The sequence below is a fragment of the Meleagris gallopavo genome, chromosome 12 (genome assembly GCF_905368555.1).
Source record: "Meleagris gallopavo chromosome 12, MGAL_WU_HG_1.1, whole genome shotgun sequence".
Lineage (NCBI taxonomy): Eukaryota > Metazoa > Chordata > Aves > Galliformes > Phasianidae > Meleagris > Meleagris gallopavo.
Window position 1 is genome coordinate 13836396 of NC_139415.1, and position 27526 is coordinate 13863921.

The window sequence follows — 27526 nt, forward strand, 5'->3', positions numbered from 1 at the left end:
TTGTTGCAAATCTGAAACACTGAATCAGGAAGCAGAAGCTTGCCAAAATTGTTAAATAAGCTGAGTCCGTGTTATTTGGAACCTGCCGCGGTGTTTTCTTGCTCACGTGGTCCTGGAATGTGTCTCCTGCTGGGGGGAAGGGAACATTTGTGATTGTAGTCATTGCACTAAATACTAATTGTTCTTTTAATTTGTGATTTAAGATTGGATGTTTCTAAAAGTTAGAGCCAGGCAAAAAATCCTCAACCAGCTGCTGGTTTGAGCCAAGAGGCCTCGTGTGACATGTGAGCAGGGTAAAAAGCATCCTTTTGGGGAAGCCTACATTTAGAAGTTACAAATCCTACCTCTTCCATGTTCTCTCCTATTTTTAGCCAGGAGTGCTTCCTTACTCCCAGCTGTGATCTCCAGGAGCTTCTGTGCCATGTCACGGTGCTGAGAGCTTGTTGCCCATTATGGAACATGAACACTGTGATAATTGCACTGGGTTGACCAGCGACAAAGTGGTTATATTTTAGTTTCCTTTTTCTTTCCATACCCATTAGTACCACTCTCAAGAAGGCAGTTAAGCTGCATGCAGTGAGCAGGCATGGATTACCAGGCAGTTTGACAAAGTCTGGCCATCTCTGTGTGATGTTTGGTGGAAAGGACAGCATGCTCCATCACCTTCCCATGCTTCTTCCCCAACCACAATACCTTCCAGTTTCTTAGGCTCCAGACAAGGCATTCCACATACTCTAAGAAAGAATTCTGGAGAGACAGCAGAGCATGGAACAGGATTAACACCTGTGGCTGTGAGTCCAGTGGCAAGAGATGTGAATGTCTCAAATGTTGGCAAAGGGGAGGAAGGTAGTGCAAGAAACTGACAGCTCATCCAGTTTGTGGATTTAGAGTCCTAGAATCATTACGGTTGGAAAAACCGACCAAGATTTCATAGTTCAACCATCAAACCCTCACCACCATGCCCTCTTCTGAGGGAATGGGTCAGGGGCCTTTTGGTACATAGTAGCTTCCTTTTATGTACATGGGAGCTGTAGCACAATGCTACACAGCAGGTGTTGCTTTTTGAGAATGGGGTCAGAAAAGGTTTGCAATGAATTAGTGATTAGTAATTACACTGCATGGCCCTGTGTGAAAGACGTGCTGACTCCTGCAGCTCAGGGTCTGCTAGATGCTATTTAATCCCACTTGTAAACACTTGAAGATACAGCGAGCAGTCTTTGCAGGTGGGAGGTTTGGAGAGCTGAGTGAACAGATGTGATAAACACGGGGCAGAGAGGGCTGAGATGTGCAGGGAGGTGTATAGTGTCTGTTAAAGCTGTGTGTGTCATGACCGAGTCCCTCCACTGAGGCAGCTCTAAAGCAGCAGCACAAAGGCTCACACAGTTACTTAGCTGACTTTATGCAGTGTTCTTAAGCCCCGAACAGGAACTTGTGTCGAGCCAGAGCACAGCTCATATTGAAGCTGATGGCTGCGTTGCCTGCCTAGTGACATGGCACGGGACAGGGAGGGCTTGGAATGCTGCGTCCACACCTGGTTCCTTGGTTCTGAAGATATACACATCTGTGCTGCCTCATCGTCCTGCCCGACGGTGGCTGGATGTTGTTCCATGGCGCCCAGTTCTGCTGTCCCCCAGCACTGCTGCCTCCCTCCCTCCCTCCTTCCCTGCCCATTCTCGCGGCTTTGTACGGATCAATTGGCTTCACGCTGTTCTAAAGAACCAGAGGGGAGGGTGCACACCCAAAAGCAGCTGAATTTCTCCAGTCTGATCTATCTCTTAGGTTGTCTGTGAACCTATCTCCTGGAGAACCGCTCTGATGATAAAATGGGCACAAAAAGCTTTCAAAACAGTGCATTAGGCTACTTGGACTTTTTTTTTTTTTTTAAATGCATTCTTTTTGAGGTTGATAATGCTGAAGTGATAGGCTTTTTTTTGGTCCATTCACTTCTGTTTTTCTGTTGCTGCACGGCCTGGGAATACAATATGCTGCTCTGCGATGGCAGACGCTGTTCTCGCAGTGTTCCCATCACATTCAGAAATAGGAAGAACACGATGTACCACGAACAGGATTATTTTTGTGAGCCTCTGCTCCAGCTTTGCAGTTCTGAGAGCTTCAAAGATGTCTGATCTTTGGCATGTTTAGGGATGCAGAACAAGCCTCGAGGTTCTGCCTGTTGCTGCCTATGCAATCCTGCCCTGTTTCCCAAGTTCTTGTCCCAAAGGTATTTTGCTCCTGGTCCCACCAACCTTTGTCCCCATAAAACTGAGATGAAGGTGGCCTGAGACATCTTACCAAAGGGACATTCCCAATATCTGGTGCTTTTTTCAGGTGTGTGATGCAGAAAGCAGCAGGCATAGCCAGTTTGTGTCTGATGGGCTGAATTGTCTCTAGGCTGTCCTCCTGTCCTTGGGGAGGATAAAGTGCCTATGACTAGGTGCCTCTCTTGTGTCTCAATAGATGGGATGCGTCTTAGCCGGGGAGAGATAACATGCTCAGTTGATTGTATCTGTGAACTCAATGCAGACAAGTTTCTTTTGGCAGCAAAACCCACAGAAGTGCTGTGTTGGTTTTCCTTTCCCAAAGCGCTGAGGAAGACATTACTGCACGTGGGTGTCATCAGTCAGGAGCCCTGGCTGCTGTCCTTTACCTGGGGCTGCTGTGTTAGCATTGGGCTCAAAGGATGAGCCTCAGCACGAGACCGGGCTTAATGTGACAGGGAAGATGGCATCCGCTATTTGATTGTTAATTATCTGCCTTTAATATAGTTCAGGCACTCGGAGCTTTATTTTTAGAGACCGATTCTGCTTTGTAATTAGGCATAATGGCTGAAATAGCTGTTCTTTAATGACCCAGTTCTGATCAGGATTGACACTGCAGCCAAATGAAGTGTTCTTATCCTTTGCGACTCTTTCCCTTTTCTTATAGTTTGGGGTGAATGGAAGATCTTGGGCTGAAAACTGGAGAACCAAAGGAGCTGGAGCTGCCCTGTGCTCAGCTCCCACCTCTGTGCCAGGCAAGAGCCAGGTTCTGGCCTGATAGTGTGGGTGCCCAGCCACAGCAGCACAGGATGAAGTCCTCTGTGTCACTGCACACAGCTAATATTCTCCTTAATGACAGCGTTGTGATACTCATACCCAAAGATGAAACTTCAGGAAGGCTTTTTCTGTCCCAGCTGCTTTCTGTTGATGTCTGCTGACCTAATTTGTGAGTAGGAACCTGACCTCCTTGGTTACAAAACACTGCAAATAATGATGCCAGGAGCTAAGCTCTATCAGCCTCCTCCTCTTAAAAAGATTTGTTGTATAATGGTGTGTGTTGGGTGTTCTTGTCCTATGATTTAAGGCTCTGCTCATTGGTTTAAATATTCTCCAAAAGCATTATGAACCTGCATCTGGGGTTGAATTTCTGGCTTGCAAGCCTTACAGTTCAGTAACTCACAGGCTCTTCTTAATACACGCCTTCAGGAGAGATGTGGCACTGAGCACTGAAATATATGCTCAGTTCACAAAGGCAGCAGTGGCTGCATCAGATGATGAATATTTGTTCATCCTGACACCGAAATGCAGGCTTTGGCTGGAGGATCCAGGTATTGCTGTGTCACAGCCATGTTTTATTACATTTTAAGCTACAGCAACTGAAACGACACAGTTGCTTCCACATGATAAATAAAGGAAATAAAAACTGATTAAATAACAGCCCCCTGAAAGAGGAGAAGCTGCTCGGAGCTTTCTGCCTCCTGATCTTCTGATTTGCTTTGTCTTTGCTTTTTTTTTTTTCTGGAGATGCTTTATGGTATCCGGTAAAATATTCCCTGGGAACCACATTGTGTAACTTTCAGCAGTGTTAATGTGTGATGAAATGAACACTGAGCCATTCAATTAACACCACACTATTACTTCTGCTATGCCCAGACATATTAATGGTGTCTGCATTGATAGTGGTGGATCATAAAAAAAAAAAATACTGCTGCCGTCAGCAGTAGGATTTGCCAGGTGGACGTGCAGAAGGGTTGACCTTAAGCTGCAGTGAAATCCCAGGGATGCTGGTGCCCAGCTGGAGGTTCCCTTCCCATCAGGAGACTTGCAATTCTACAGAAGCTACCCTGGGTGAGTTCTCTGTTGCTGAGTGGCCATTTCAGTAACTACCAAGTTACTCTTTTTTCCTTTATTTTCTATTTTAGAAACAAACAGCAAGAAACAACTAAACCAGACGGAGGTGGTCATAAAATCACAGAATGATTAAGGTTGGAGAAGAGCGCTAAGATCACCAGGTCCAACCCCAGCCCACCCCCACCATGCCCTCTGACCACGTCCCTCAGTGCCACGTCCCCACGGTTCTTCAGGGCCAGGGATGGTGACTCCACCACCTCCCTGTGCAGCTTGTGCCACTGCAGCACCACGCTTTCAGAGAAGAAATTTTTCCTAGTATCTAACCTGATCAGGGGTCAGAACTCCCAGTCCCTCTCTTTTAGGGGAAGAAGGAGCCGGGGGAGTAATGAAAACTGTGATTCAGGAAGTTGTAAATGGGAAGGAGCCCCAAAGTATCTTTGTGGTGAAAGAGATGAGAGAACTTCAATACATGCACATAGGATAATTTGTGCCTATACTGGGTGCCCCCTGAGAGATGTAGGCTTAAGAGCTTGAGTCAAGTATCCTTTCAAATTACTTATTTAACGTTAAGTTCTAAGAAAAATATTGTCATGTCTTCAAATTTCTTCTTTCTGAGAACAGAACAAATTGTCCTGCTGTGTTTAACTACCAAAACCTGACATCATCGACATCTGAAAGTCGTCACAGAGGTCTTGTATGGCCGTAAAGCGTAACCCACAAAGCACTGTGCCCCAAAAGCTGTTGGTTATATTGACCAAACTGCGTGCTTGGCAGATCTCGTTCTCATACTGCTTTAAGTGCTAGGAGATAAACAAGGTCATCCATCTCCAGAGCACACGTTGCACACATCGTGTTTGTGTAACTCCCACCACCAGAAGTTTGTTAACAGGTTTATGGAGCTGGCTTAGATTTATGGCAGAGGAGCAGAACGTGTGGGGAGCACTGTGGGACAGAGGCAGGCCCTGCCCCAGAGCAATTCTTGCCCTTAGCAACAAGCACCAAGCAGGTGCTGGGCTGCAGCAGCGTGATGTGGGCTCTTTTGCTGTCAGCAGCATTTTGTGACCCCTTTAAGAAAGAGCACGGTGCGTTCACAGCAAAGCCCTGCCACATTACTTCGTGTGCAGCCCTGCTGGAGTGGCAGATCCTTTCAGGGACTGCTGTGCTCCTCTTGCAGCATCAACTTGAAGGTCTTAGAGAAGAAGTATGCTTTGTTGTTGTTGTTGTTATTGTTGTTTTTCCCTTTACTTTTGAAAATCTGCTTGAAAAAAAGAAAAAGGGAGAGGTCTGCAAAATAGGAGAGAGGATAATGCGCCAAGTGCTGGCTTTCATCCTGTTAGATCTGTTGTAGGGGTGATATTTGCTTATCCCCTGTAAGGGTTGGTCTGGCCCCAAATCAGAGTTCACACCTGTAAGCAATTAATACTGGTTAATATTCATCATTTCAGCTCAGCAGATAACTGATCCCGCTTAGTTTAACCCACGCAGTACAAGGATGCTCAGCACAGTTCTACAGTACAGGTGCCCATCGTGTGAACCAGAGCCCCCATGCTGAGAGGCTGCCCACTGACCATTCAGAAACCCCTCAGACTGCACTGATGTACCTCTGTGTTTGCTGAGTGTACTTAAGAGACCATTTGAGTGCTCCGACTTTATGACATGATGGCTGCTCTGCTTGACCTCACATTAAACCTGGGCTCTGGAGATGGAGCAGGGTGCCAGGTTGCCTCCAGAAGTGTGCTGTCCCGGTCCAAGCTGTGAGCCACCAGTGGGTTTTATTTCGTGGCTCTCAGGGGAGAGCTGTGCAGCACACACTCTCTAAAGCCTTCACCTGCCCTGGGTATGCATGAGCCATGGCTGCAGGAGATGCCAGGGAGGTTTCTTCTTTCTCAATGGCTGAGGGACCACAGGCTTAGCTAAAAACTTACTCACCTGTTTCTAGAATTCCTTCAGCTTGTAGTTTCCAATTCAGCCTGAACAACATTTGTTTTTCAGATCATCCTGCGTGGCAAGATGGCAGGATGAGCTCTCTGAGTGCTGCTTTATGAACCTAAACATACTTTGTTTCCCTGACCTTACCTAGTTGGGAGTAAGCCAGCAATTTATATCATGTCAGAGCAGAGAAAGGTGACTTTTTCTCCCTCGTGAAATATGAGCCTGGATGTGAGTATCTGGACATTGTCTCTGCAATAATACAGTTTTCCTCCAGAACCACCTTGGCGTCGTGCCCATGTAATTAAGTCAAAACGAGTAAGCAGCACGTGCTCCAACTGTGCCATGTGGTTCCTTATTGTGCGTGTTACAATGGTGCTTCTCAGAACACACGGGTTAATTAACATCTTTTAGGGACCTGAATAATAGATAATGTTGCACAGGGCTTTAATGTGTTGGGCTCTAATCAGTTTATTAGAAGACAGATGAAGACAACACAGCAGGGCTGTATTATTCCTGCCTATAGCCCTGGAAATTAAACTGCATAGCATTTATTTGAAATTAACCAAATGAGATCTGTTTAAAAACGTACCAGTCCCCGTTTTGTTCAGGTCTATACTTAACTTGTTTGTTTGTTTTCACTGTTTCTGGAGGGGAGAGACAGCCACGTTCAGCCCCTTCTGCAGTGCTTTGTAGCACTTGTCAGTGTTGCTTTCTGAAATTCCCCCTTAGCCTAATTACCAGTAGAGCCTGCACCCAGGCAGCATTAATTAATCAGATGCAAATGGCAATTTTGAAGGTGGCAGCAGTGACCACTGCAGTCAGCTTTGCTGCCCGCTTGCTGGGCAAAGCACAGAGGAGCTGTGAGCATGCAGCAGCAGGCTCTGTGCTCACCTTTGGATGTCAGAGGTGGGAATCCTGCCGTCCTCCACCCGCATGGGGCAGGATGCAGCAGGGACACTTTGCATGTTGATCAGTGAATCTCTTTTTCTTTTGCCTCTGCTACCTTGTGGAGGGCTGTCGCTGCTCTGCCACATCCGTAAGCATTCCAGAGTCATTTGGGGATATCTGACTGCTGACCTGCAACACCTCTCATTTTAAGACAGATTACTCTGTGATGTGTCAGATACTGGAGCTGCTTTTCAGCTTGCCCAGTGTATGCAAGTCTCACAAGCTAAAAGTAAGGTTGTACTTCTACAGTTTATTTGGCTTTTCAGGTGGGTGTTGTGGCTCTTTGCAGGCTGTGTGCAGAACGGGCTGTTGTCCAAGCACTGGCACAGCCCTGCCTGTGGTGCCAATGCCTCCAGCCTGTACCCCTGTCACTAATGGGAGTGACTTGCAGAACCTTGTGGGACCTCGAGGCTGTCCCCCATTTCCCACTGCTGCTCGACAGGCGGATGCTCTCCTCTGCTGTTCTTCAGCAGTGAGAAAGCAGGTCAGGTCAACTGACCTAAGCTCCTTCTCAGAGGAAGGAAGGCAGTGTTATGGCTGTTTTTGCTAAATGCTTTGAGATCAGGGACCATGGAAGGTGCAATCTCCAAACTGAGCGTTACTGCTAAACTGAGGTCACAGAGACGTGACCTTTTCCAGCCCCCTGTGTGCCAGCTGGGGTTCACTGCTCCCGCTGGCCTTGAGGAGATGCTGACCTCTGATCCCAACAGCAGAGCTGCTCATCTGACCACCCCTAAACCAAAAGGGCCAGGTGCCTGTGAGCAGCAGAAATAGGTCTCTGCTTATTGTGTTTGAGGCATAGCCACTAAATACAGCTCCAGGAGGCTGGAAGCTGTATACACCACTGCCTTTTCCCTGCTTTATTCGTGCCACCTCTACTTCTGACAACGACAGTCAGAAAGAGCAATTTGTATTCTCTCAGCCCACAGAGATTGTGCAGGGCAGTCGGAGCACAGAGTAACTTCCCTGAGATGACAGCCCCTTGTTCACGTGTATTAATTCTCCCACTTCTCCCTTGGGATTATTCACTAGCCAGACAGCGTGCTGCCTAAATACCAGCAGTGAGTAATGAGGATTAAGTGTTACCTCTAATGCTATCATTATGAATATTTCAGAACTTTCTGTTCAGGCTAAACTGCTATTTTGGTGCAAAAAAACCCAAGTCTTGGAGTTGAGCTGCTGTGGCTGTGACATCACGGCGCTGTGATTTGGCTCTGGCATGACACACATCCTGGAAAGCTAAGCTCCCTCAAGCCTCTTATGTAGATGTGCCTGAGAACTCTGGGCTGGGAGAGAAGCATTTGCTAGTGAAAGTGGTACGTCTTTAGTGTGCAACAAATGCCACTTTTCTGACTGCTGCTGCTGCTGCAGCTTTTCATTTGGCTCCTTAGCTGTAATAGTGATGCACCTCTGGGGAACTGGCCGGCCAACCCAGGCTGCCACAGCACATTCCTATGTGGAAGAAGGCGATTTGGGGAGGTTGGACTAGGTGACCTTTAAAGGTCCCTTCTGACTTAAAAATGTAAGGAGAGAGAACATCAGAGCGTAAGGCTTGTACCTTGTGTGGCAGCTTCCTTGTGGGGATGAATCAGGGCCTACAGCTGCCCCAAAATATATCTTTTCTGTTTTTCCACTTACAAACTGCCCAGAGCCATTAGTTTCTTGGCGGAACAGCTTCCTCTGAGAGCTTGGTGACAGCCCTTACTGGGAATTTTTTTTCTGAAAGCTCTGGGATGAAAACATTGAGGAGATGAGGAGGTGGAGTTGATTGGTCTGAAGGGTTTTTTAGATCTTGTCATCGCCGAGGAGGAAAGTCATGAGAGCAGCAGGATGAAAGCATGACTGCCCCTACAATGGGACATGCTGTCACTGTGTGCTGCCCGACTTTGGGGTCGGGGAGGGGGAAGGAGATCTGGAGGTGTAACATCCTTTGTGTGCTGGGTGTCTCTCATCACGCTCCTTTTCAAGCACTTTCAGACCATTCTCTCTCTCTCACTGGTGCTCCTGTGCAAGCTCAGAATTATTTCACATGCACATATTAATGAAAGAGCTGGGAAGGTTTGGGGAAAGGTCTGTCTCTGTGCGCTGAGAGGTGACCTATTTTTCTCCACATCATCTTGTTTCACTGTGACAGGACCACAAGCACTTTGCTCTGCACAGTGTGGTGCAGGGAAGGTGGCACAAAGCAATGGATTGGGGATGGGGGCTTTGTTTGCTGCTGGCCATTGCAATGGTACAGTCGCAGCACATTTCTTATCAGCATCACATTTCTGCATGCATCTGCTGTTTAAAGCAATAGCAATTTTCAGATACAACATCGTACCATCCTATCTTTTTTTCTCTACTTGTTTACGGGTTCACTGCTCCCATAAACGCTCGGTTTTGCGTAGTGAAATTATACACGTGTCCCATACTAAAGCTGGGAAGAGCAGTCCTGCACTGAGCATAGTGATGAAGTACTATGACCTAACACAACTCTGCCATAATGCTGCTGAGCAGTTATATGCTTTCCTGTAATGGCAAACTATATGGGCGCTAATACGTTCGGTCTCTGAAAATTATATATTGCTGAGCTATCCTTCATGGCACACACTTCAGTTATCATCCCAAATGGTTACAATCTCCTATTATTATTATGCAGTTAACGGTCATTTACAGGGAGAGAAAACTTCTCCCTTTCCTGAGTGGGAAGGTATAATAATTTGCCTGAAGCCTTCAATTAGCGCGCTGCAGATGCACGCAGTCTATGAGTTCAGGCCCAGGTAATTTCCTTCAGCCGTGTGCCCCACTACAGTCTCATGCACAATCTTGTCAAAACGCAATGATGAAAGGATTAGAGCTTTCTCCTACAGCCTGCAGCTTTGAGGATGATCATAAAGGTCGCTCCCGGATCAGAAAACCTTCTTGGGCTTTTCTGCACCTTGCTCACTGTGGCAGTTTTCTCTGAGGCCGATTCATCCAAGTGGGTGTTCTGCAGGTTTGCATCAAACGGGTCCACATTTTTCAACAGAATATTTTCAACATTATATCATTTGGATGAGAGCAGAAATTTCTTAATCTCAGAAGAGATGAAACAATCTCTCGGTAGCTATTTTTCTCTCAGCGCATAATGATCCAGTAATATCAGTGAAGCATTTGGGGAATGTTACTTTTGGCAAAGAATTTGCAAGGCTCAATGACTTGTCTCGACGTAGGACTAAGGGAAGTATTTCCACAGGAATGGAAAATTCTTATTTTTATCGAGCTGTTCTCCCAAACTTCCCATGGAGAAACTCAGCTCTTTGAAGCCAAGGGCTCTTTTCCTGACAACCCGTTGTGCGCTGTGGAACCACCACCAGTGGTCATGGGCATGGGTTGATGTTTAGACTTAATGATCTCGGTGCTCTTTCCAGCCTCAGTTATTCTATGAATCTGTTCATAAGTGTTAATCTCCAAACCTTGCTAAACTGTACATTTAACTGTGTCAAGGAAAAATGGCAGTGAGGAGAATTAATATGGAGGGAATTGCTTTTAGACTTGCAGCTCCATTGTGGAAAGGAATGTAAACAGGATAATGTGAAAACCATGTCCTGTCCCCTCCCCATGGTTCAGGTTACGGTGGGAAAGGCAGAATGGAAGTTTCTGGCAGACGTATGCCTGCTTTGCAAGGCAGAAATATGCCATAAATACCGAGCACTGTCTGCTCTGGATCCTTCTAAACATACTGCTAGGTTTAATAACAAAAACCTTCTGGCAGATGATAAAAGAACAGAGTGAAAGCAAAGGCAGAGTGTTCCCCTGAGATGGCCATTTTCTTGGTGATGCTTTACCACAGAACTAAGCTTGTAATTTTTGTATGTTGTATCTGGATTCAGTGACATATGGCAGAATATCAGATTGATTTGGATCGAGATCTTGTGGGTAGCTTTATAGAGATCTACTGCAAAGGAAGCTGTGAGCCATCCTGCAATGGTGAAGGAATGCAAGAGAGGGCAGGGAGGTGGACAGATCTTCCTGGTGACCACATCCACAGAGAAATCTGCCATTTGAATGGTCCTTCAGCAGGATGTGTACTGGGATTCGCTGCTCTGCAGCTCAGCAATCTTGTCGGTCATATTTCCTTTAAAATTTGTTGGCTGTGGAGAATGGACATTCATGTTGGGTGTAATTGTGATTACTCACGTAGGGCCTTGCTGCTCTGTGAAGGTGCCAGGTGTTGTGTCCTTTGTGCTTGTGATGTGTGCCAAACCCAAGACTCTTTCCTGTGCTTGATGACTGAAGATAAAATTAAGATGCGATGAGTATTAAAAGGAGAAGGACATAGTTCAGTGGGTGACTGAGAACTACAAGAAGGGATCTATCCAAGATTGTAAAGGACCTAATGTGGAGTCTGTGTGTGTACTGACTGGGCATTTCCTAACAACAGTGCTGGAAAATGGTGTAGGATTGAAATCAAGCATCCCTAAAACTTTGGGAATATCCTTGGTCGCATTCCTGGGTGCTTCGGTCCTCTACTCTCTCCCTTTTCTAGCTTGTTTAATGAAGAAAATACTTGATACGTGAGATATGCAGTAGCAGGGAGCCTCTTACTGAACCAAGAAAGAGCCTGATTTATCCTCATGTAAGGCTTGGCCCCTGCCTGGTGTTAGCAGTGTCACAAACTGCCATTTCTTTTTTGGGAGCTGAAGATGGTAGAAATTAGAGGGTAGAAGTTCAAAGGTAGAGGAAATGAGAGGTTTCCACTGAACTAAAAGACCTGTTCTCCTGCCAAGGCAAGCTTGCTGCATCCTACCAACCCACAGATGAACTCCTGATGGCGCTTTGAGATCTTTCCATGATGCTACATAATGAGCATCTGTAATAGCTATAAATACAGGCAGGGCTTGTGGCCAGGCTGCTGCTGCAGAGACTTTGGCCGCAGAGCTACCACTGCTCTCCATGGTCATAAAGTCACGAGCTAGTAGAACTTCATGTTTTAAGATCCTTACTCTCTATCAGTAATATATTAGCCAGTGTGCAAAAACCCAGTGCACTCAAGACTGCCTCATTGCCCAAAGCCAGTTAGTGCATGCTAAAAAAGGAAAAGGAGGGCTGATATTTGGCAGGTTACAAGAGTACAGCCTTTTACAAGTTTTATTTTTGTCTATATGTTAGCTTTGGGTTTGTTCATGTAATACGAAAGGTGCACATTGCCAGTTGATGTGGGAACAATGGGGAAGAAATTGGTGCTGCCTGGGTATTCATGAAGGCAATACCGCTACAGAAAGCCTCTTATTTTTGATTGCTTTGTTGTTGAAAGCATTTTCTATTCTCCTTTCAAACCTACCTCTCCCTGGAGTCAGTCTTGCAAGAACCACCCTTTCTGGTTGCATTACAGTGGTTTTCAGCAGCACTCTAATAACTAATCAAGGCTGGAATCATAGCAGGTGGTTAAAAGAGCCCTGTTGGTCATCATTTTGAGCCCTGGCAGAAAGCCTGCCCTGGAAAATGTGATTACTGCCCTTAAGAATACCACCAACTCTGCCAAAAATAGTAGAAGTGGATTACCATCCAAAGCCACAGCAGCTGGGATGCGTGGCAGCGGCACAGAGCGGCAGGATCCTTCCCTATGGCAATTCTTTCAGCTGGATTTCATTAACAGTATGGTTTTCTTGGAGTTCTTTATGGGACTGGGCTTGGAAGTGCCAACAGTGGCAGTTTGCTGGCAAGGCTTGCATCAGGTGGGTGGTAACGAGTTGTAATCCTCTTAACCAGCTCAGATCCAGTCAGAACAGTTTGGTTGTCTGAAAGTTTCATCATCTGAGTGCTTACCTGTGCAGTAGTCTCTAGGAATGAATTTCTTATAGGAACTACATGCTGGAAGCAGTCAGCAAAAGGAGAGACCCCAAGAATTCACAGGCAGAGCCATCTTGGAGCTGGGCAGGAGGCATGACTTCTGCTCAGAGACGCTTGCAATGACTTGGTTGTCTACCAAGAAGAAGAATTGCTTGCAAAGAAGACACCTTAAAGGCTATTAAGGGGCTTCAGATGGTCTTGGTGGTCTCTTCCAACCTTTGTGATTCTACAGTTAATTTAAAAAGAAAGAAAAACTGCACCTCCACCTTCTTGAAAGCATGAAGCCTTCACTAGAATAACTTCCCCGGGCCAAGGCTCTGTCCCATTAAACACCTTGAACTGAGTTATTCTGGTGCATTAAATGGGATATTTCAGGTGCTTTTCATTCACCTCCCAGCTTAAAAGGTTGTCTGTAGGAGGGAATTGTTCCTCTTGCTACCATTGTGCAGGACCTTCATCCTAGGCTTCATCCAGAGGGCTTTGTTTTCATCTTTGTGCCGTTGTTGTGGATGTTTAATTAAGGGAGACAAGTCCACAGTGATAGCAGCAGCTGTTCTGTGCCCTAGGGAGAAAGGCAGTCATCAGGGACAGGGTCCTCTGTGTCACAAAGGAAAATATTTGTATGAAAGAGGCACAGGAGAGCTTTGCAGCTCCTCATGGCTTCTGTCTTTGTAAGAAGCCTCAACAAAATGTCTGTGTGACTTGTAGTTTTGGGAACTGGAGAGAAGGATTTGCTGTGGCTGATGGAGTGCTGGGGATGAGGTGCTGAGTGGTGCACTCCATCAGTAACACAATTCTCTGGCTCCAGCCACTCGGGTTTGTGCTTGTGATGCAACTGAGCTGCTAGGGAGTGCCAGAAATCATATTGAAAGTAATCTTAGACTGGGGGATTATCCTGCATGCAGCCAGCTCCCCATCCCCCATTACTGGCATCTGGCATTCCTTGTTCTTCGATGTGTGGGGTAATGGGGGTATCTGATGGAGCTTGTCTGACCAGAGCATCCCACTGCCTGCTTTTCCATGCTCTGTGGAAGCACTGGTGTCCCAGCATCCTCCTCCTATTTATTTCTGAGCATCTCCGTAAGATGCCCTCATGAGCCCATGCCTGGCTTTGGGCTTCGGGCTGCATTTCCTGTGCTTCAGACACAGCACATTAAACTTCCAGGTGATACACCTGATGATAACAAATAGTACACATTTCAGTCTTCCCAAACTCTTCTTGTTGAGAAGGGTGCACGAAGCCTGCTGAGCAGTAAGATTGCTGTGCAGCAAATGCCTCTGGGGCCAGGACTGTACATTGCACACTGCAGGTGGGTCACCTCAAGGGAAGGAGATGGGTGACCCAAAGCCTGCTGAGGTCAGTGGAAGTGTTCCCACAAACTTCAGCAAGGTTTAGGTCAGTGCAAAGAATGACTATTGTCAGGAGCAAATACTTTTTCTGCTGTTGTTTGCAGTACAAGGAAGCAGAACAACAGAAGTTTTGTTTTTAATTTCCTTCCCTTCCTGATGGCTCAACCATTGCTAGAATAGATTAAATCTATTCTGCAGTGAAAAACACGGCCCCTTCTTAAATGGTCAGTACTGATAAGCGTTATCAGCCCTGCATTCTCAGCAACTTGCTTTGCATTTAGGTGATTCCCAGGCTGTTTTTCACTGCAGGAATTCAGGGCTTGCCTGTTGCATACCCATGGGTCATGCAGCATATCTGAGCAGGAGGAGTGGGGGATGTTGCAAGGAAAAGCCTTTCCAACAGCGAGGAACAGAGCTGAACTTCTTTTCTTTACTGCATGGTTGTTTGCGAAAGCAGTAAGCTGTCTCTGTTGACACAGAGCGTCAGTTAGTGATGTGACACGTTGTTTCCTCATATAAGATACGTGGGATGGGAAGGGATACCCCAAAGATTAAGGTTAAAATGGGAGGGAGGCAGTGTTGGCAGCCTCCTCCTCAAACCAGCATGTTCTATCTGTGAGGAACTCTTTGTGCAGCTTTTAAAAAATAAATAAAAAAGTAAGGAGGTGTTGTGCCAACCTCCAAAATGACAGATGCCACAATTTCTAGGCTCAGAGATTTGCCCTCTGTGTGTGAATAGCTCATTGTATTCCCAGTCATATGATGTTGTTGGTTTTTTTTTCCTAATATATTATAGTGCGTAAGGAAGTAAAGAGGCTTTCATGGAATTCAAGTGATGGAGATAAAACCTCCAAGAGCCACAGGAGCCCTTGTCCCCATTTAATGTGTCATTCTGAGAGGTGGGTTAGACAGATTGAAATGGGAATCGCAGAATCATTATGGTTGGAAAAGGCCACTAAGATCACGTAGCCAAACCCACCCCACCATGCTCATTAACCACATCCCTCAGTGCCACATCCCCGTGGTTCTTGAACTCCTCCAGGGATGGTGACTTCGTTACCTGCTATTGTTCCATTGTGTGATGTATTCTTATGCTATTCCTATCAAACCCATTCGGTTTTAAATGAGAAATTGATCATCAAATTCAGAGGATTACGGCCTTGCAGGGAGGGAAATGTGCCCTGGAAGTGCATTTCCATTCTGACCTACTGTTGGCACAGTTCCTGTGAATTAACACAAGGAAGTCTGCCCTTCTTTAGCTGAAGCAGCGCTGCAGATTTGGTGGAACAGGTGTTGGTGTTTAACGGCTGGAAGGAGATGAACACAGCTTGAAGGCATGTGACCGAAACCCTGCGAAGTGTACTTGGCATCTCTCAGACTTCTCTTTCGGAATCTTATTTGGTGGCTGCTTCCCAAGGTAATTAGCACGGAGAAATTTACTTGAAGTGTGGAAATCTCTTGTTGAAGCGCAGAGCTATGGCTGGTGCGTTTGCACAGTAGGTGTGATTTGTGGGATCCAGAGCTGGTGGGATGGATGGTGCGTTGGGTTTGCGTGCTATAGTTAGACACGGTCATACACCTGCTTCTCAAACTGAGCTGGCTTCTGCTGAAGACGTGGTGACAAGAACATTTCAGGGACAAGAAGGTGAGCCAGCAGGGTAGGTGGAGCGAGTGGCTTGTCCTTGCGTTTCAGAGATGCTAAAGAGAGTTTAGTGCTATTGGTTTTTTTTTGCTCTGTGAGAACAGGAATACTAACCCAGTGATACACCTGAGTGGACAGGGCATGTGTTTGTTTCTGGCAGAAGGTGATGGAAAATGGACCCAGCCCTCCTGTAATTGCATGTTCCAGGCTACCTGTGAATTGGTTGTACATACCTATGGGCATCAGGCGGTGTTTATTCCTTCAAAAATGGTGATTTATAAATAACCACCATGAACACAAGCATTTTGCCGGAGGGTAATCAAGACAGCACTGTATGGAGCAGGCACGTCTATTAAATCCCATTTAGCAGATGTAGTTTCGTAGGCAGTTCTGTCCAGAATGCTTGCATGGACCCAGGCAATTCTGCAGGTTGCTTGTGTGTGCTCTGTATGTCAATATTAGGAGACAGGGTCTGAATGATTGCAGCTTAGGTAGGAAAACACTGCTACAACAATAACACTGCGTACATAATCCTCCATGAGTGTTCGCTGCTTTAGTTAAATATGCAGAGACTGATGGAGATGGCTAGTGGATTAGTGTCTGCTATGCTCCGTGCCAGGGATTGATTAGCATAAGCAAATTTCTTCTTTGCTTCCCATCAGTGAGGAAGGAAATGCAGCAAGCAGTCCCTCCACTGCCTGGGAGGGTGTTTGGATGCTCAGAAGTGGGGAATAGTGAGCTCCCAGTGCCAGCTGGTAGGGACCATAGCAATGCTAAGACTTTGTAGTGGGAGTGTCCCTATAGTTTTCTTTTCAGAGCTCACAGAGTGACTATTTTGCTTTCTACTGTGTTAGCAAAAGCAAATTTGAGGTTTGGGGAGCTTTAGTCATAGTGCAGTTTGCTCCTTTGCAGTCTCGTTGGTGATCCTATTTCGGCAGCTGGGCAAACCAGTGACCCAGAGGCCAGGATAAATAGGGATCTGGGCTGGATTTTTGCTGGTTTGCTGGGCTTTTCATTATTTCTGTGCTTATCAGAATGAAGGGCAGAAGCCAGCAAATGGGTGTGTTTGGAGCTGCCAGAAGTGCTCCAAGTCATTATGGAGCATTCAGGGCTGGGCGCTGAGCTTGTGCTCTTATTGCAGAAGTCCAGGCACTCTTTGTACTGTTCTGCAAATGTTGTGTGTGTGCCTCGGGATCCCCCGGGGCTGTCAGCGGTTGGTAAAGCATTGATCCTCTCAAACATAGCCTTGATAGTGCTGGGGACAGGGATTTGCTGATAAAACAAACGTAATGCTTGGCAATAATTGAAAATGCAAGGGAGTTTGCGGAGCAAAAGGCCTGTTTAGGGAATGAGATTTCATCTCAAAGTCAGGAGGCATCTCCTTGGAGAAATCCTGACTTATGATGGAAATCAATATTGAAGGGGACACTGGTAGGCTGGGGAGAAACTGCCATGTAATGTGCCTTCCATCCAGTATCCTTTCCATCCTAGCAACCTCTTTAGTGATTACCACCTGAGTGCTATACACAGGCCAGAACAAATTGCTGTGCTGAAAACTTCGTAGACTTGAAAGCCCACCCAACTCCAACCCCCTGCCATGGGCTGGTTGTCCCCACCAGCTCAGGCTGCCCACAGCCCACCCACCCCTCCCTTGGGCACCTCCAGGGATGGGGCACCCACAACTTGCTGCTTACATCCATCCCCATTGCAGGCATCACTGGGCAGTCCCAAAGTCGTGCCTGCATCTGGCAGGGCTACCAGTGTTGAGATGGGGGCAAAACTAATAAACAGCTCGTGTGCTCCTGTACAGGTTGCAGTTACTCAACCTCCCACTCTTGTTCTTATCTGATACCAATACAAGGCTGGAACCACTTTGATCCCCATCAGAGCAGAGACTGAACATTACAGTGAATTATCCAAAGTTGTTCCTCATTAATCGACAGCTGCAGGCACTCTGAAACATCTGCCAGGATTGTTTTGACGTTCCCTTCGCTTCAGTGGCTGCACTGAGGCAGCAGAACAAATCAGAACACACCGTCGGTGCAGCACCACCTGGCCACATTTCCTATCAGAACTACAGCAGTGCCAATGGGAAGGCGAGATAAGGAAGAAAGAGATGGCAGTGGATGAGAAAATGATGTATTTTCAGGGTGAATGAGGAAAAGCGTCTCCTGGGAGGGTTTGGCTGGGGGCTATGGTGTTGCTGGGCTCTGCAGGATTGCAGGCATCCGCACACCACGCTGACTCCACATGGGTTTTGCCATAGGAAGGTGCCATCTGAGTAGGACGTGGCCATCCCCATCCCCACACGGTGCATCTGGAGGTTACATCAGCTGATAAAAATCAAAGGAAGCCCTCTGAAATTGTTAAGCTTGGCCCACAGTGCAAAAGCTTTCCTGTGGAACCCTGATGGTTCAGGAGGATACAGCGTTTGCAGCTTGTCCAGCTGCCCGCCGTCCTCGGGGCTGTGGTGTCCCTTTAAGCCTGGCACACGAGCTGTGTTCCAGTAATCCCTTCTCAGGGGCCTGCCCTGCAACGGGAAATGTGGGACAAGCAGGGTTTTGAGATTATCTCTTGCTCTGCAAAACTACTCCCTTGGTGCTTTAGAAAGAGCTCGCTTCCACAGCAGGCAGGAGGCAGCAGCATCTGGCCGGGGCCACCACCCACAGCATGACATCTCCCTTGTCCCCAGCGACACCCCGTGGGGTCATGACAGCTCACGTGTGCGTTCTGCCCTCCTCTGTGCACCACATATGTGCACTTTGTGGCTGTCACCAAACCATCTGGTCACTGTCACCCTCAACAGAGATCGCATTTCGCCGCCTGTTCCCCCACAGGGATGCGGTTACGTGATGCGATGGTGATGCCACCTTTGGAGGGAGGTTCCCACGTCTTCCACGTGGCTCTTGTTTTGCACACCCTCGCACCAATGTGATTTTTGAGTCAAATATCCCACACTGAAGTTTTTATTTACTGACTTCCCTCAAAACTCCATTCCTGGGGTTGCAGGCAGAGCCCATAAGCTTTCCCGGGAGTGGAACAGTGCACAACCTCCTGTACCCTAGTATCACAGAGATGCCAAAGCAAGAGTTGCCTGGCTTAATGTGATGCAAGCCCAGCAGGGATCAGCCACACCTCCATGATTAAATGGAATGGGATCATCTGTAAAAGCAGGAGGGCTTGAGATACTGTGTAGTTGACTGCTGGTGGTCCAGAGCAGTGAAGATGCTTCAGCCATTCAGGCTCTGCTGGAATTACGGATCAACCAGAGGAGACTGTGCTGGTGTGTAACCTGCAAGTGGCACTGTCTCCTGGCTGGGCACTTTGATGTTTGGACAAATCTGATGGCAAAACAGAGGACAGGAAATGAAATCTTCCTTCAGCATCTGCACCTCTGTGTCTGGGTCAGTTTGTTTGAAGCCAACATGTTTGATTCAGATATGTTCTTGAATCAAACCTTAGCTGGTATCTAAGTGTTGTGTGGACTAAGTCAGAAATATGTATCCTGCTGCTGGACATGAGTACATTGTCTTTTACTAAGCAAGGTAGGTGGCAGATAATGGTAATATTTCATATCCATACTAAAAAGGAATGAGAGAGAGGACAAGATGACAGTCAACAAGGTGTTCTCACTTTCTCATTGCTCCACTTCCCACATCTCTGTCACTGTGCACTAAATCCCGTTATAAAGCACCTGAGTTTCTTTATAAAGCAAATCCACACCCAGAATCCTGACTATTTTGCTTCAGGACTTCATAGAAGAAAATAAAATAACCTGGACTCAGTAAGAAACTACATTCAAGACCAGGTTGGATGGGACGCAGCCTGACCTAGTGGTTGGCATCCCTGTCTGTGGCAGGGAGCTGGAACTAGGTGATCTGTAAGGTTCTCCTCCAACCTAAGCCATTCCATGATCAACCAAGGGTCAGCTCTTTAATACTGTAATATTGACATCCTTTATCCCTCTCTTGGTAACTTTTCCTGTGTGCTTTGCATGACTGACTGAGCACAGTCACTCCACTGATAAAGTGGCACCTGCTGCTGTTCTCTCTCTTTGCTCTAATGGAAAACTGCATTAGTAGTCCTGGGCCTTATTAGTGATAAAATGCCATCACAGAATGTCAGATCAAATACTCCGCTCTGTTCCTATCCTTTCCCCAGCCCCTGGAAAATGTCTGTTAGTTGACAGGACAAAGTAGGATTTGGCAAATTGTTCCATTTGAAAAGATGGGAGGAAAATAATTCAGATTTCTCAGTCCAGCCTGAACAGAGCAGGGAAAGAGGGATAGAGCAGGAAAGCTGAAAATGATTACTCCCATAATTTGGAAAGAATTAAAAAAAAAATAATATACATATATATAAATATACACATATAATATAATTATATATATATAATTAAAAACAAAAACATCAAAATGCATGAAGGAGAAACCTTTCTCATCCTACTTCCTGCTGGTCTGCATAGGGCTTGCTGCTTTGAGAACATGCCCCACTTCTTGAAACACTGGGTGTAGGACGAAGCAAAGCCCTTCTGAAGAGGGTCAGCCTGCCCTGCAGAGCAGGAGGTGTTTGTTTGCAGAGCGGAATTAAAGCTGACAGTTCCAGCTTGGTTTTCCTTTCATTCTCTTGGGGAGGATGGGAGTTAGCAAACACAAGGCTGTGAATGGTAGAAACTAATTTCAAGCTAAGATGAAAGGGAAGAGGCTGGAGTACCCTATATTGGTTGCCACTTTTGTTGCTTTTAATGAGGAGTTTTGTGAGAGCCTGTGATGGAGCCAGGTTTAGACCCTGGGTATGTTTGCTCCTGGCATTGGTGCCCTTTTGCTCTATGGCATACACCTGTATCAAGTCAGGCTGATGTAAAAGTTAGAGGGAAAGATGGGAAACAACCTAGCAAGGGCTGTTAAGCCATCCATGATTTTACCACATCTTGATCCTGGACTGGGAGAAAGGACTTCACTAGATCTTCTGTACTAAGTGTTGTCTTTGTGGTTGCATGGCCAGGCGGGTGGTGTGGGAAGTATTGTCCTTACAGTGGTGGTGATGAGCAGACATGCAGCATTTCTCAGAAGTGGAAGGATGTCTGAAGCAAATTCTAATTTGTGTCATTTCTTTCTGAGTACTGAATTCCACGTACGTGTTTAAGTACTGATATTTTATACAGATTGCCTAACAGCCCAACTCTTGTGCCAGTGCTGTGCTGAGCCTGGAGCACGGTCCAGCTCTCTCCAGGCTCTATCTATCATGATAGTCCAGGCCTTGGTTTCTTTCAAAAACTATTCAGTTTGTGGCATAAATTGTAAAACGCTTTTACTGCAACCAAAGGATTTTGTTGGAGTCTTGAAGGGGGGTGGCAAAAAGAGCATGAGGAAAATCTCTTCTTCTTGATTTTAAGACAAAAATGTAGAATGATAATCTTACTGTAAGATCTTAGATAGCAGTTTCCCTGTTCGGTGCATGCTCTATCCCACATTGCCCTCTAGTGAGGACATTTCAGAGTGTAGAAAGCCCTGGTGTGAAGGATTTTTTTCTCTGTTCTTTATCTTACCCTTGGTTCCGTACACTTTGGTTCTGTGTTTTTGCTTGTATGTGACCCTGCTTCACCACCACCACCTGCAGTGGTGGTTCTGATAAGTATTAGGACTGGTCCCTCTTGTTCTGCCTGCACCAAACAGCAACATCACTGTGCTCCCAGGTCTCCAGAGCTGTTAAACACTTACAGAAACCATCCAGCAACAATTAGTAAGTTTTAAAAAAGAGAAAACTTACATCTGCTGCCTTTGGAGAACCAGTCATGCCTGCCTGATCCCGTCTCTATGTACACTCCATCCAACGTGCCCACACGTGCTTGACAGTAATTACACATAAATTCATAATTAATGTGCAGTTATTGAAGAAACACCTAATCTTTGCTTGCCAGACGAATAGACACGGCCATTTCTCTGCCAGATTATATCTGTTAAAACAAAATTCTTCGACTCCCAGTGACAGGATGGGTGGCCTGGGGAGCTGGGGTGAGCTGTACCGTCACCCAGCCCTTGATTCAATGGTAGACACTAATGCCACCTAGTGACAAAAAAAAGTGTGGGCAAGGTTGCCAGCCAGTAAATCTGGTTGCTCAGAGCCCCATCCGATTTGGCCTTGAAGGTCTCCAGGGATGGAACATCACTCTGCATAGTAAAAATGAAGTTATTTTTTGACCGCACCATCTTACTCTGCTTGGCCGAGCTGTCAGCAGCAGGTGTGGTTTGCATTGCGGTGGATTGGTGATCCCCTGGGAAAGTTTTGTAGCTCTGATCATTTCTGCAGCTTCTGAGAACTGCGCAGAGTTAAATTAAAGGTTTCCCGTTAAGGAACTTGAGGGCTGAGTTATCAGTGTTACGTGCCTTACGCATGCACCAAGATGCTGGGCAGCACCCACAGGGAGGTTGGAGGGAGGCGTGGATTGTATCCTTGCTGGAGAGGTAAAGCAGTCTGATGTGAACAAGCTTCTTCATGGAACATCCCTGCACCCCAAGAGCCGCTTTACTCACTGCTCAACCCAAAGCAAACAAGCAGGTTTCACTCCACACTGTTCAGAATTCCCTGTAATTTCTTCAGAAATCCATTTACAAGGCCCCTTAGGGACTTTGTGTTGTTTCTCCATCCCACGCGAAGGTGCTAAATATGTTTCTGTTGTCTAATTTACAGATGCTGTGTGTTATCTCTACTGCTTCTTTCTCTGGATTATGCTTGCGTCCTCTGCCTTTCTGGCCTGGATAATTGGGAGTTGGCAATGTGCCTGTAGCCTTTCTGTTCCAGGGCCAAAATGGGAATGAGAATAAATGCTCTAAATATTGTATCGAAGCAAGTAATTGGCTCACAAAAGCTCTGCAGGAGGAGTAAGCCTTCACGAGAGCCCTGAATAGCTGTATGTCTTGGGGAGTATTTGTTACGTGGCAAATATTGATGTATAATGGGGAGAAGGGTTTCTCAGATTTGAATGAATGCTCCTACCTGTCCAAAGGGACTTCACCCAGCAGTCTGTGACAACTCAGCATTTCATAGGTTTGCTGATCCTAGATTCTGTGAATATCCATATCTACAAGGAATTTAACTATAGGTGGCAAAGGTAAAGATTTCCCTGTGGGTACCTCATGCTGTCCAATCAGATATCCAACCAACGCACAGTTGTCCATGCAGTCTTTCCAGCCAATAGAAATCCTTCAGCACTATCACAGCTTCCTCTGTTTTGTTCCTGAAAGTCTATACAGAAGTGAAAAGCATTTTGGGTGCCCTTTTGTCTGAAGCATTTGACACACAGACATATCTCTGTCTATTTGGTACCCCAGTAAGACCATGCCATCTTGCAGAAGACCAGAACAACGTGAGCCAAGTACTAATTTTCTTTTTTCTCTTTCCTTGTAGGGATCCTGTTTACAATGCTGGTATTTGGACCAGCCTGTGGATTTATCTTGGGCTCCTTCTGTACCAAAATCTATGTGGATGCTGTGTTCATTGACACAAGTAAGAAAAACTGAATTTTGTTTAAAATCAAATGTTTTAATGTATCAGCATGTCAAAAACATTGTTGCTTGCAAGTATGAGCTGCTTCTCATTCCTTCTTGAGAGTCCCTTGCATGCATGGATATCACTTTTAGAGGCTTCTTGCTTTTTTTTCACCAAGATCCCAAGCTTTTTAACACTGTCCCCATAAACAACAGTTTCGTAGTGGCTGAAATTTATTCCTTTTTACTGTGAGATGAGTTTTCAGCTCTAAGAGCATGCCTGAAAACATCACTGTGTTCAAGCACTGGGTAGCACGGATGTAGTAATGTTAGAGCAGCTGTGTCCAGAGCATGGGATGAGATCTGTAGAGCTGCCATCCCCAGGACCTGGGAGTATCAGCCAGGTTCTCTGATGGAAACACACCCGTACCATGCCCAGTGCCACCTGCAAATGACCCTGTAGGCAGGCCAGTCCCACAGCATGGTAGATTTCTGCCAAAATTAATGCTAATTATTGTTCACTTTGACTCCATGTTGGGTTAAATCAAGTCGTTTGCAAATTTTGAAAGAACCAGCAAATTTTGATAGCTACCTGCGCTGTGCCTCTTTGCCATTAGAGGGCAATGCGTTACAGGCTTTTCTCCACTGCTTCCCGAGCCCTGCGGACTGCAAACCTAACGCTTCACGTTGTCACCTTTGAGGGTGTGCTCCTGTTTTATAATGTTGCTAATACATCTTCACAGGATGCAGTTGGATGGGGTTCATCCCTGCAGGGCTGAGAACCCCTTTCTTAGTCTTGTCTGTGTATGGCAGCTAGAGACGTCTAAGTAACATCACACGTGCAGGAAAGAAGTCTCTTTTTTTGATAGCCAAGACTTCCAGCTTGACCAGGTTTGGTCAAGAACCACGTGGCCTGTTTTCATTCCTTGCAAAGACACTCAGATGGTCCTCTAGGCAGAGGTGCTTGCTTGAATGTTGTTCCACGTTTGGCCATTAAAGCATAATTCAGTTCAAAATATGGACGTGCAGAGGAAGATGCTCCTTCTTCCATTAGATTAAGCTGTGGAACTCCTCACTGCAGGGCATGAAAAGTTTACAAATGAGTTCAGAAACAACTGGATGAGGTTATAGAAGAAGAAATGAAAAAGACGCTGTACCTGGTTTATAATGTCCCCAAACCACAAATTGCAAGAAGCACGAAGAATAACATCAGGAACATGTTGGCTTTATTCTTGTGCACTTTTTGGGTATCTGTAGTTGGTTCCATCCAGGCAGGGTGATGGCATAGGTGGAAAATGAATTAAGTCTGACTGTTTTTGCATAGGATCATTGCTCTGTGTTTAGAGCTCAGAAAGCCCCAGATAAATAAGGAGCTGAGGAGGAGTGCGGTGGTGGCATTAATGCTGGAGGAGCTGTGGCTCAGCAGGTTGTAGATAGGGGACAGCACTTTCCAGCTGCAGGTCCAACTGGCTTTGGCCATGATCCATCATCATCATCATGCAAAGGTTGGGGCACACATGGCCTCAGCTTGTTTTTGAATGGGAAGGAGACTCTACATTACAGCTGGAGACCAAACTGCAGAATGTGAGCCTGTCCTGCTCTCCATTTTGGACCGAAAGTGTGGGGTGCCAGGACACCCTATGGCACAGCCCTTCATGCAGCACCTGTACAGGAAGGGGGTGTGAGGAAGACCTATGTTTACGTTGGCTCTTCTTGTGGCTGTGTTCCCAGGAGCCTGAAAAGATGTGCTTTCAGGCAGGAGGAAATAACAGCAGAAAAATTCAATCCCTCCAAAAGACTTATTTTTCAAACTTTATATATATTTGAGTGCTGCACGTTAGGAAAAAAGAGTTTCCTTCTCTCTCTGCTCGAGAGACAACTTGATTGCTTCACTTGAGACAGATATGTCAGTAGCCGTGCCCAGACAGACATGGTGAACAGAGCAGCTTGTTATTGAAGCCACATGGAGCCCAGTCTCCTGGGGAGCCAACTCCCAGCACTGGTCACCCTCCACCAGTGCTTAGTGGCCGGGGCAGTGGGGTTGCTGTTGGGAATACAGCATCTGCTCTCCTGTTGCTTATTTTAATTCCCTTAAATTGACACTGGTGCTCTCTCTTTTCCTTATCTCTGCTGAATGGCAGCCAACATGATACCCTTGCCTTTTACTCTGCTTTTCTTCCTTTTCTGATGCTATCTCTACATTTCCAGGCCCATCTGCTACAGTGAATGGGTCTCATTTCCAACATTTCTTACATCTTGTAAATATTTCCCAATATTTAGGATGCTCCACATCATCACACCTGCTCATACTGCCCAAATGTCCAAAAGGATTCAGGTCAGTGAATTCAAAGCCAAGTGCTGACCTGGATGAGCTGGGATGAAGATGCAGCATCCTTGTCTGGTCTGCTTCTATTCCATGCAGTTCTTTGCATGTCAGCTGTATGTGTTTACTTTTCTTTTAGGCATTTCCCAGTCTTCATGCAGTCACAGGTCATAGGTGAGCACAAGTTTCACATCATGAAGCCCATGTCAGTACACAGTGTGTCGCAGGGTGCATCTCTTGTACACTCATCCATCAGCCATCTCCAAGCCAGCCAGCAGCTTTCAGGGAGAGCACTGAGGGTTTTTCACCTGCTTAACCCTCTGGGCCAGTGAGACCCAAAACCTCAGTGCCAGCAAAGAGGACACTTGATACGCAGCAGCATCCTAGAATTGGCAGAGCCAAAGAACTGCAGAGAAGTTCTGACTACAGGGTTTTGCAGAAACTGGAGGTGCCACCAAGACAGACAAGGCTGCTTGTACTGAAGACCTCTTGCAGGGGGAGATCTGCATGTGCTGGCAGCTCGCATGGGATGGGTGTAGGATGCTCCGTGGGGCCAACAGACCCCCAGGCTATAGGATCCCTAACTCCATCGCGTTTCCTTTATCCCACCAAAACTTCTGTTTTCTCTTGCAGGTAAGCTGGACATCACCCCAGATGACCCTCGCTGGATCGGTGCGTGGTGGGGAGGCTTTCTCCTCTGTGGTGCCTTACTCTTCTTCTCGTCCCTGCCCATGTTTGGCTTCCCGCAGTCCTTGCCCCCAAGGCCGGAGCACGCTGGGGAGAGCGAGCAGGCCATGCTTCCTGACAGGGACTACGAGAGGCCCAAGCCGAGCAACGGGGTCCTGCGGCACGCGCTGGACGCAGAGAGCAGCACAACCTGCTTCCAGCAGCTACGAGGTGATGCACTGGCTCTGCTCACGTTTTCTGTGAGAGGCAGCAGCAGGCTAACAGCTAGTTGGATTTATAATTGGGCTCTGATTTGGGCTATCTACCTTTACCGAGGAAAAAATACGAGCCTCGTATACTGAGATGTCAGTCCCTAGCTTCTAATTATCTCTGGTATTGTCCTCATTTTAAAGACAGACTTTGTTCCACTTGAAAGATTTTTCTTAAAATACAAAGCTTCAGAAATCCATGATAGTCCTGTAGAGTTGATAAAAACGAAGGGGAACACAGTCACTGCAGCAGTTTGTGAGCTTCTCTCCAGTCTGCAGTCCTGCTTCCCTCTGCCTCCCGAAACAGAGAGCCAGCAAAGGCAGACAGAAGAGATGGGGAACTCCCAGCACTGAGGAGGCAGCAGGGTCATTGCAGCCCTGGACACAACACAGCCCTTAAGAATGGGGAAGAGAGAGATACCAACCCAGAATAGCCACAAAGCATCAAGGCAGAAAATGGCTTGTAGCAGATGAGAATAGAAAATCCCGTATCACATCCTTTAGTGATGTCGATGAAGCTGGTTCTAATTAAGGTCAGCTAAAGATCCTGCATTGTGCAGGAGTGTGGGCACATATCCTTGTTCAATACACTGCAATAGAAAATCCTTCGTCTGAGAGGATGAAGAACTACCAGTTCTGTAGCACTGGTGGTTTCTTCCCACTCTCTGTCACTGTGGCAGAGCAGGTTTTGTTATTGTCTATCACATTTTGATAACCGAGGACAAAATCACTTATTCCCTGTGCAGCTGCCATAATTGGGAGTTGAATGAGTTGCGTGTGGGAAAGAAAAAGAGGCTCTAGGAAAAAAATATTTGCTCAGATATAAAAAAAAAATGCCTTGAATAGTTGATGTGGTTGTTCATTAAGGGAAGGTCAAAGATGTGAAATATGGACTTGATGAGAAAATTCAAACAGAAGGAAAGGTAAAAAGATAGATTGTTTGAAAATGTGTCAGTGGAATGATTGTTTTTATCTTCCTGTCCTCG

At 46.4% G+C, this 27526-nt stretch overlaps 1 protein-coding gene across 3 annotated transcripts in view; it reads left to right on the top strand.

Moving 5' to 3' along the window:
- Positions 1 to 27526, top strand: part of SLCO3A1 (solute carrier organic anion transporter family member 3A1) — a 120479-nt gene that overhangs the window by 63558 nt on the left and 29395 nt on the right. For all 3 annotated transcript variants that reach the window (XM_010717501.3, XM_085233612.1, XM_085233613.1), the window contains exons 3-4: positions 23203 to 23301; positions 26239 to 26502. In XM_010717501.3, coding sequence (XP_010715803.1) covers positions 23203 to 23301; positions 26239 to 26502 — 363 coding nt within the window. The remainder of the gene's footprint in view (positions 1 to 23202; positions 23302 to 26238; positions 26503 to 27526) is intronic.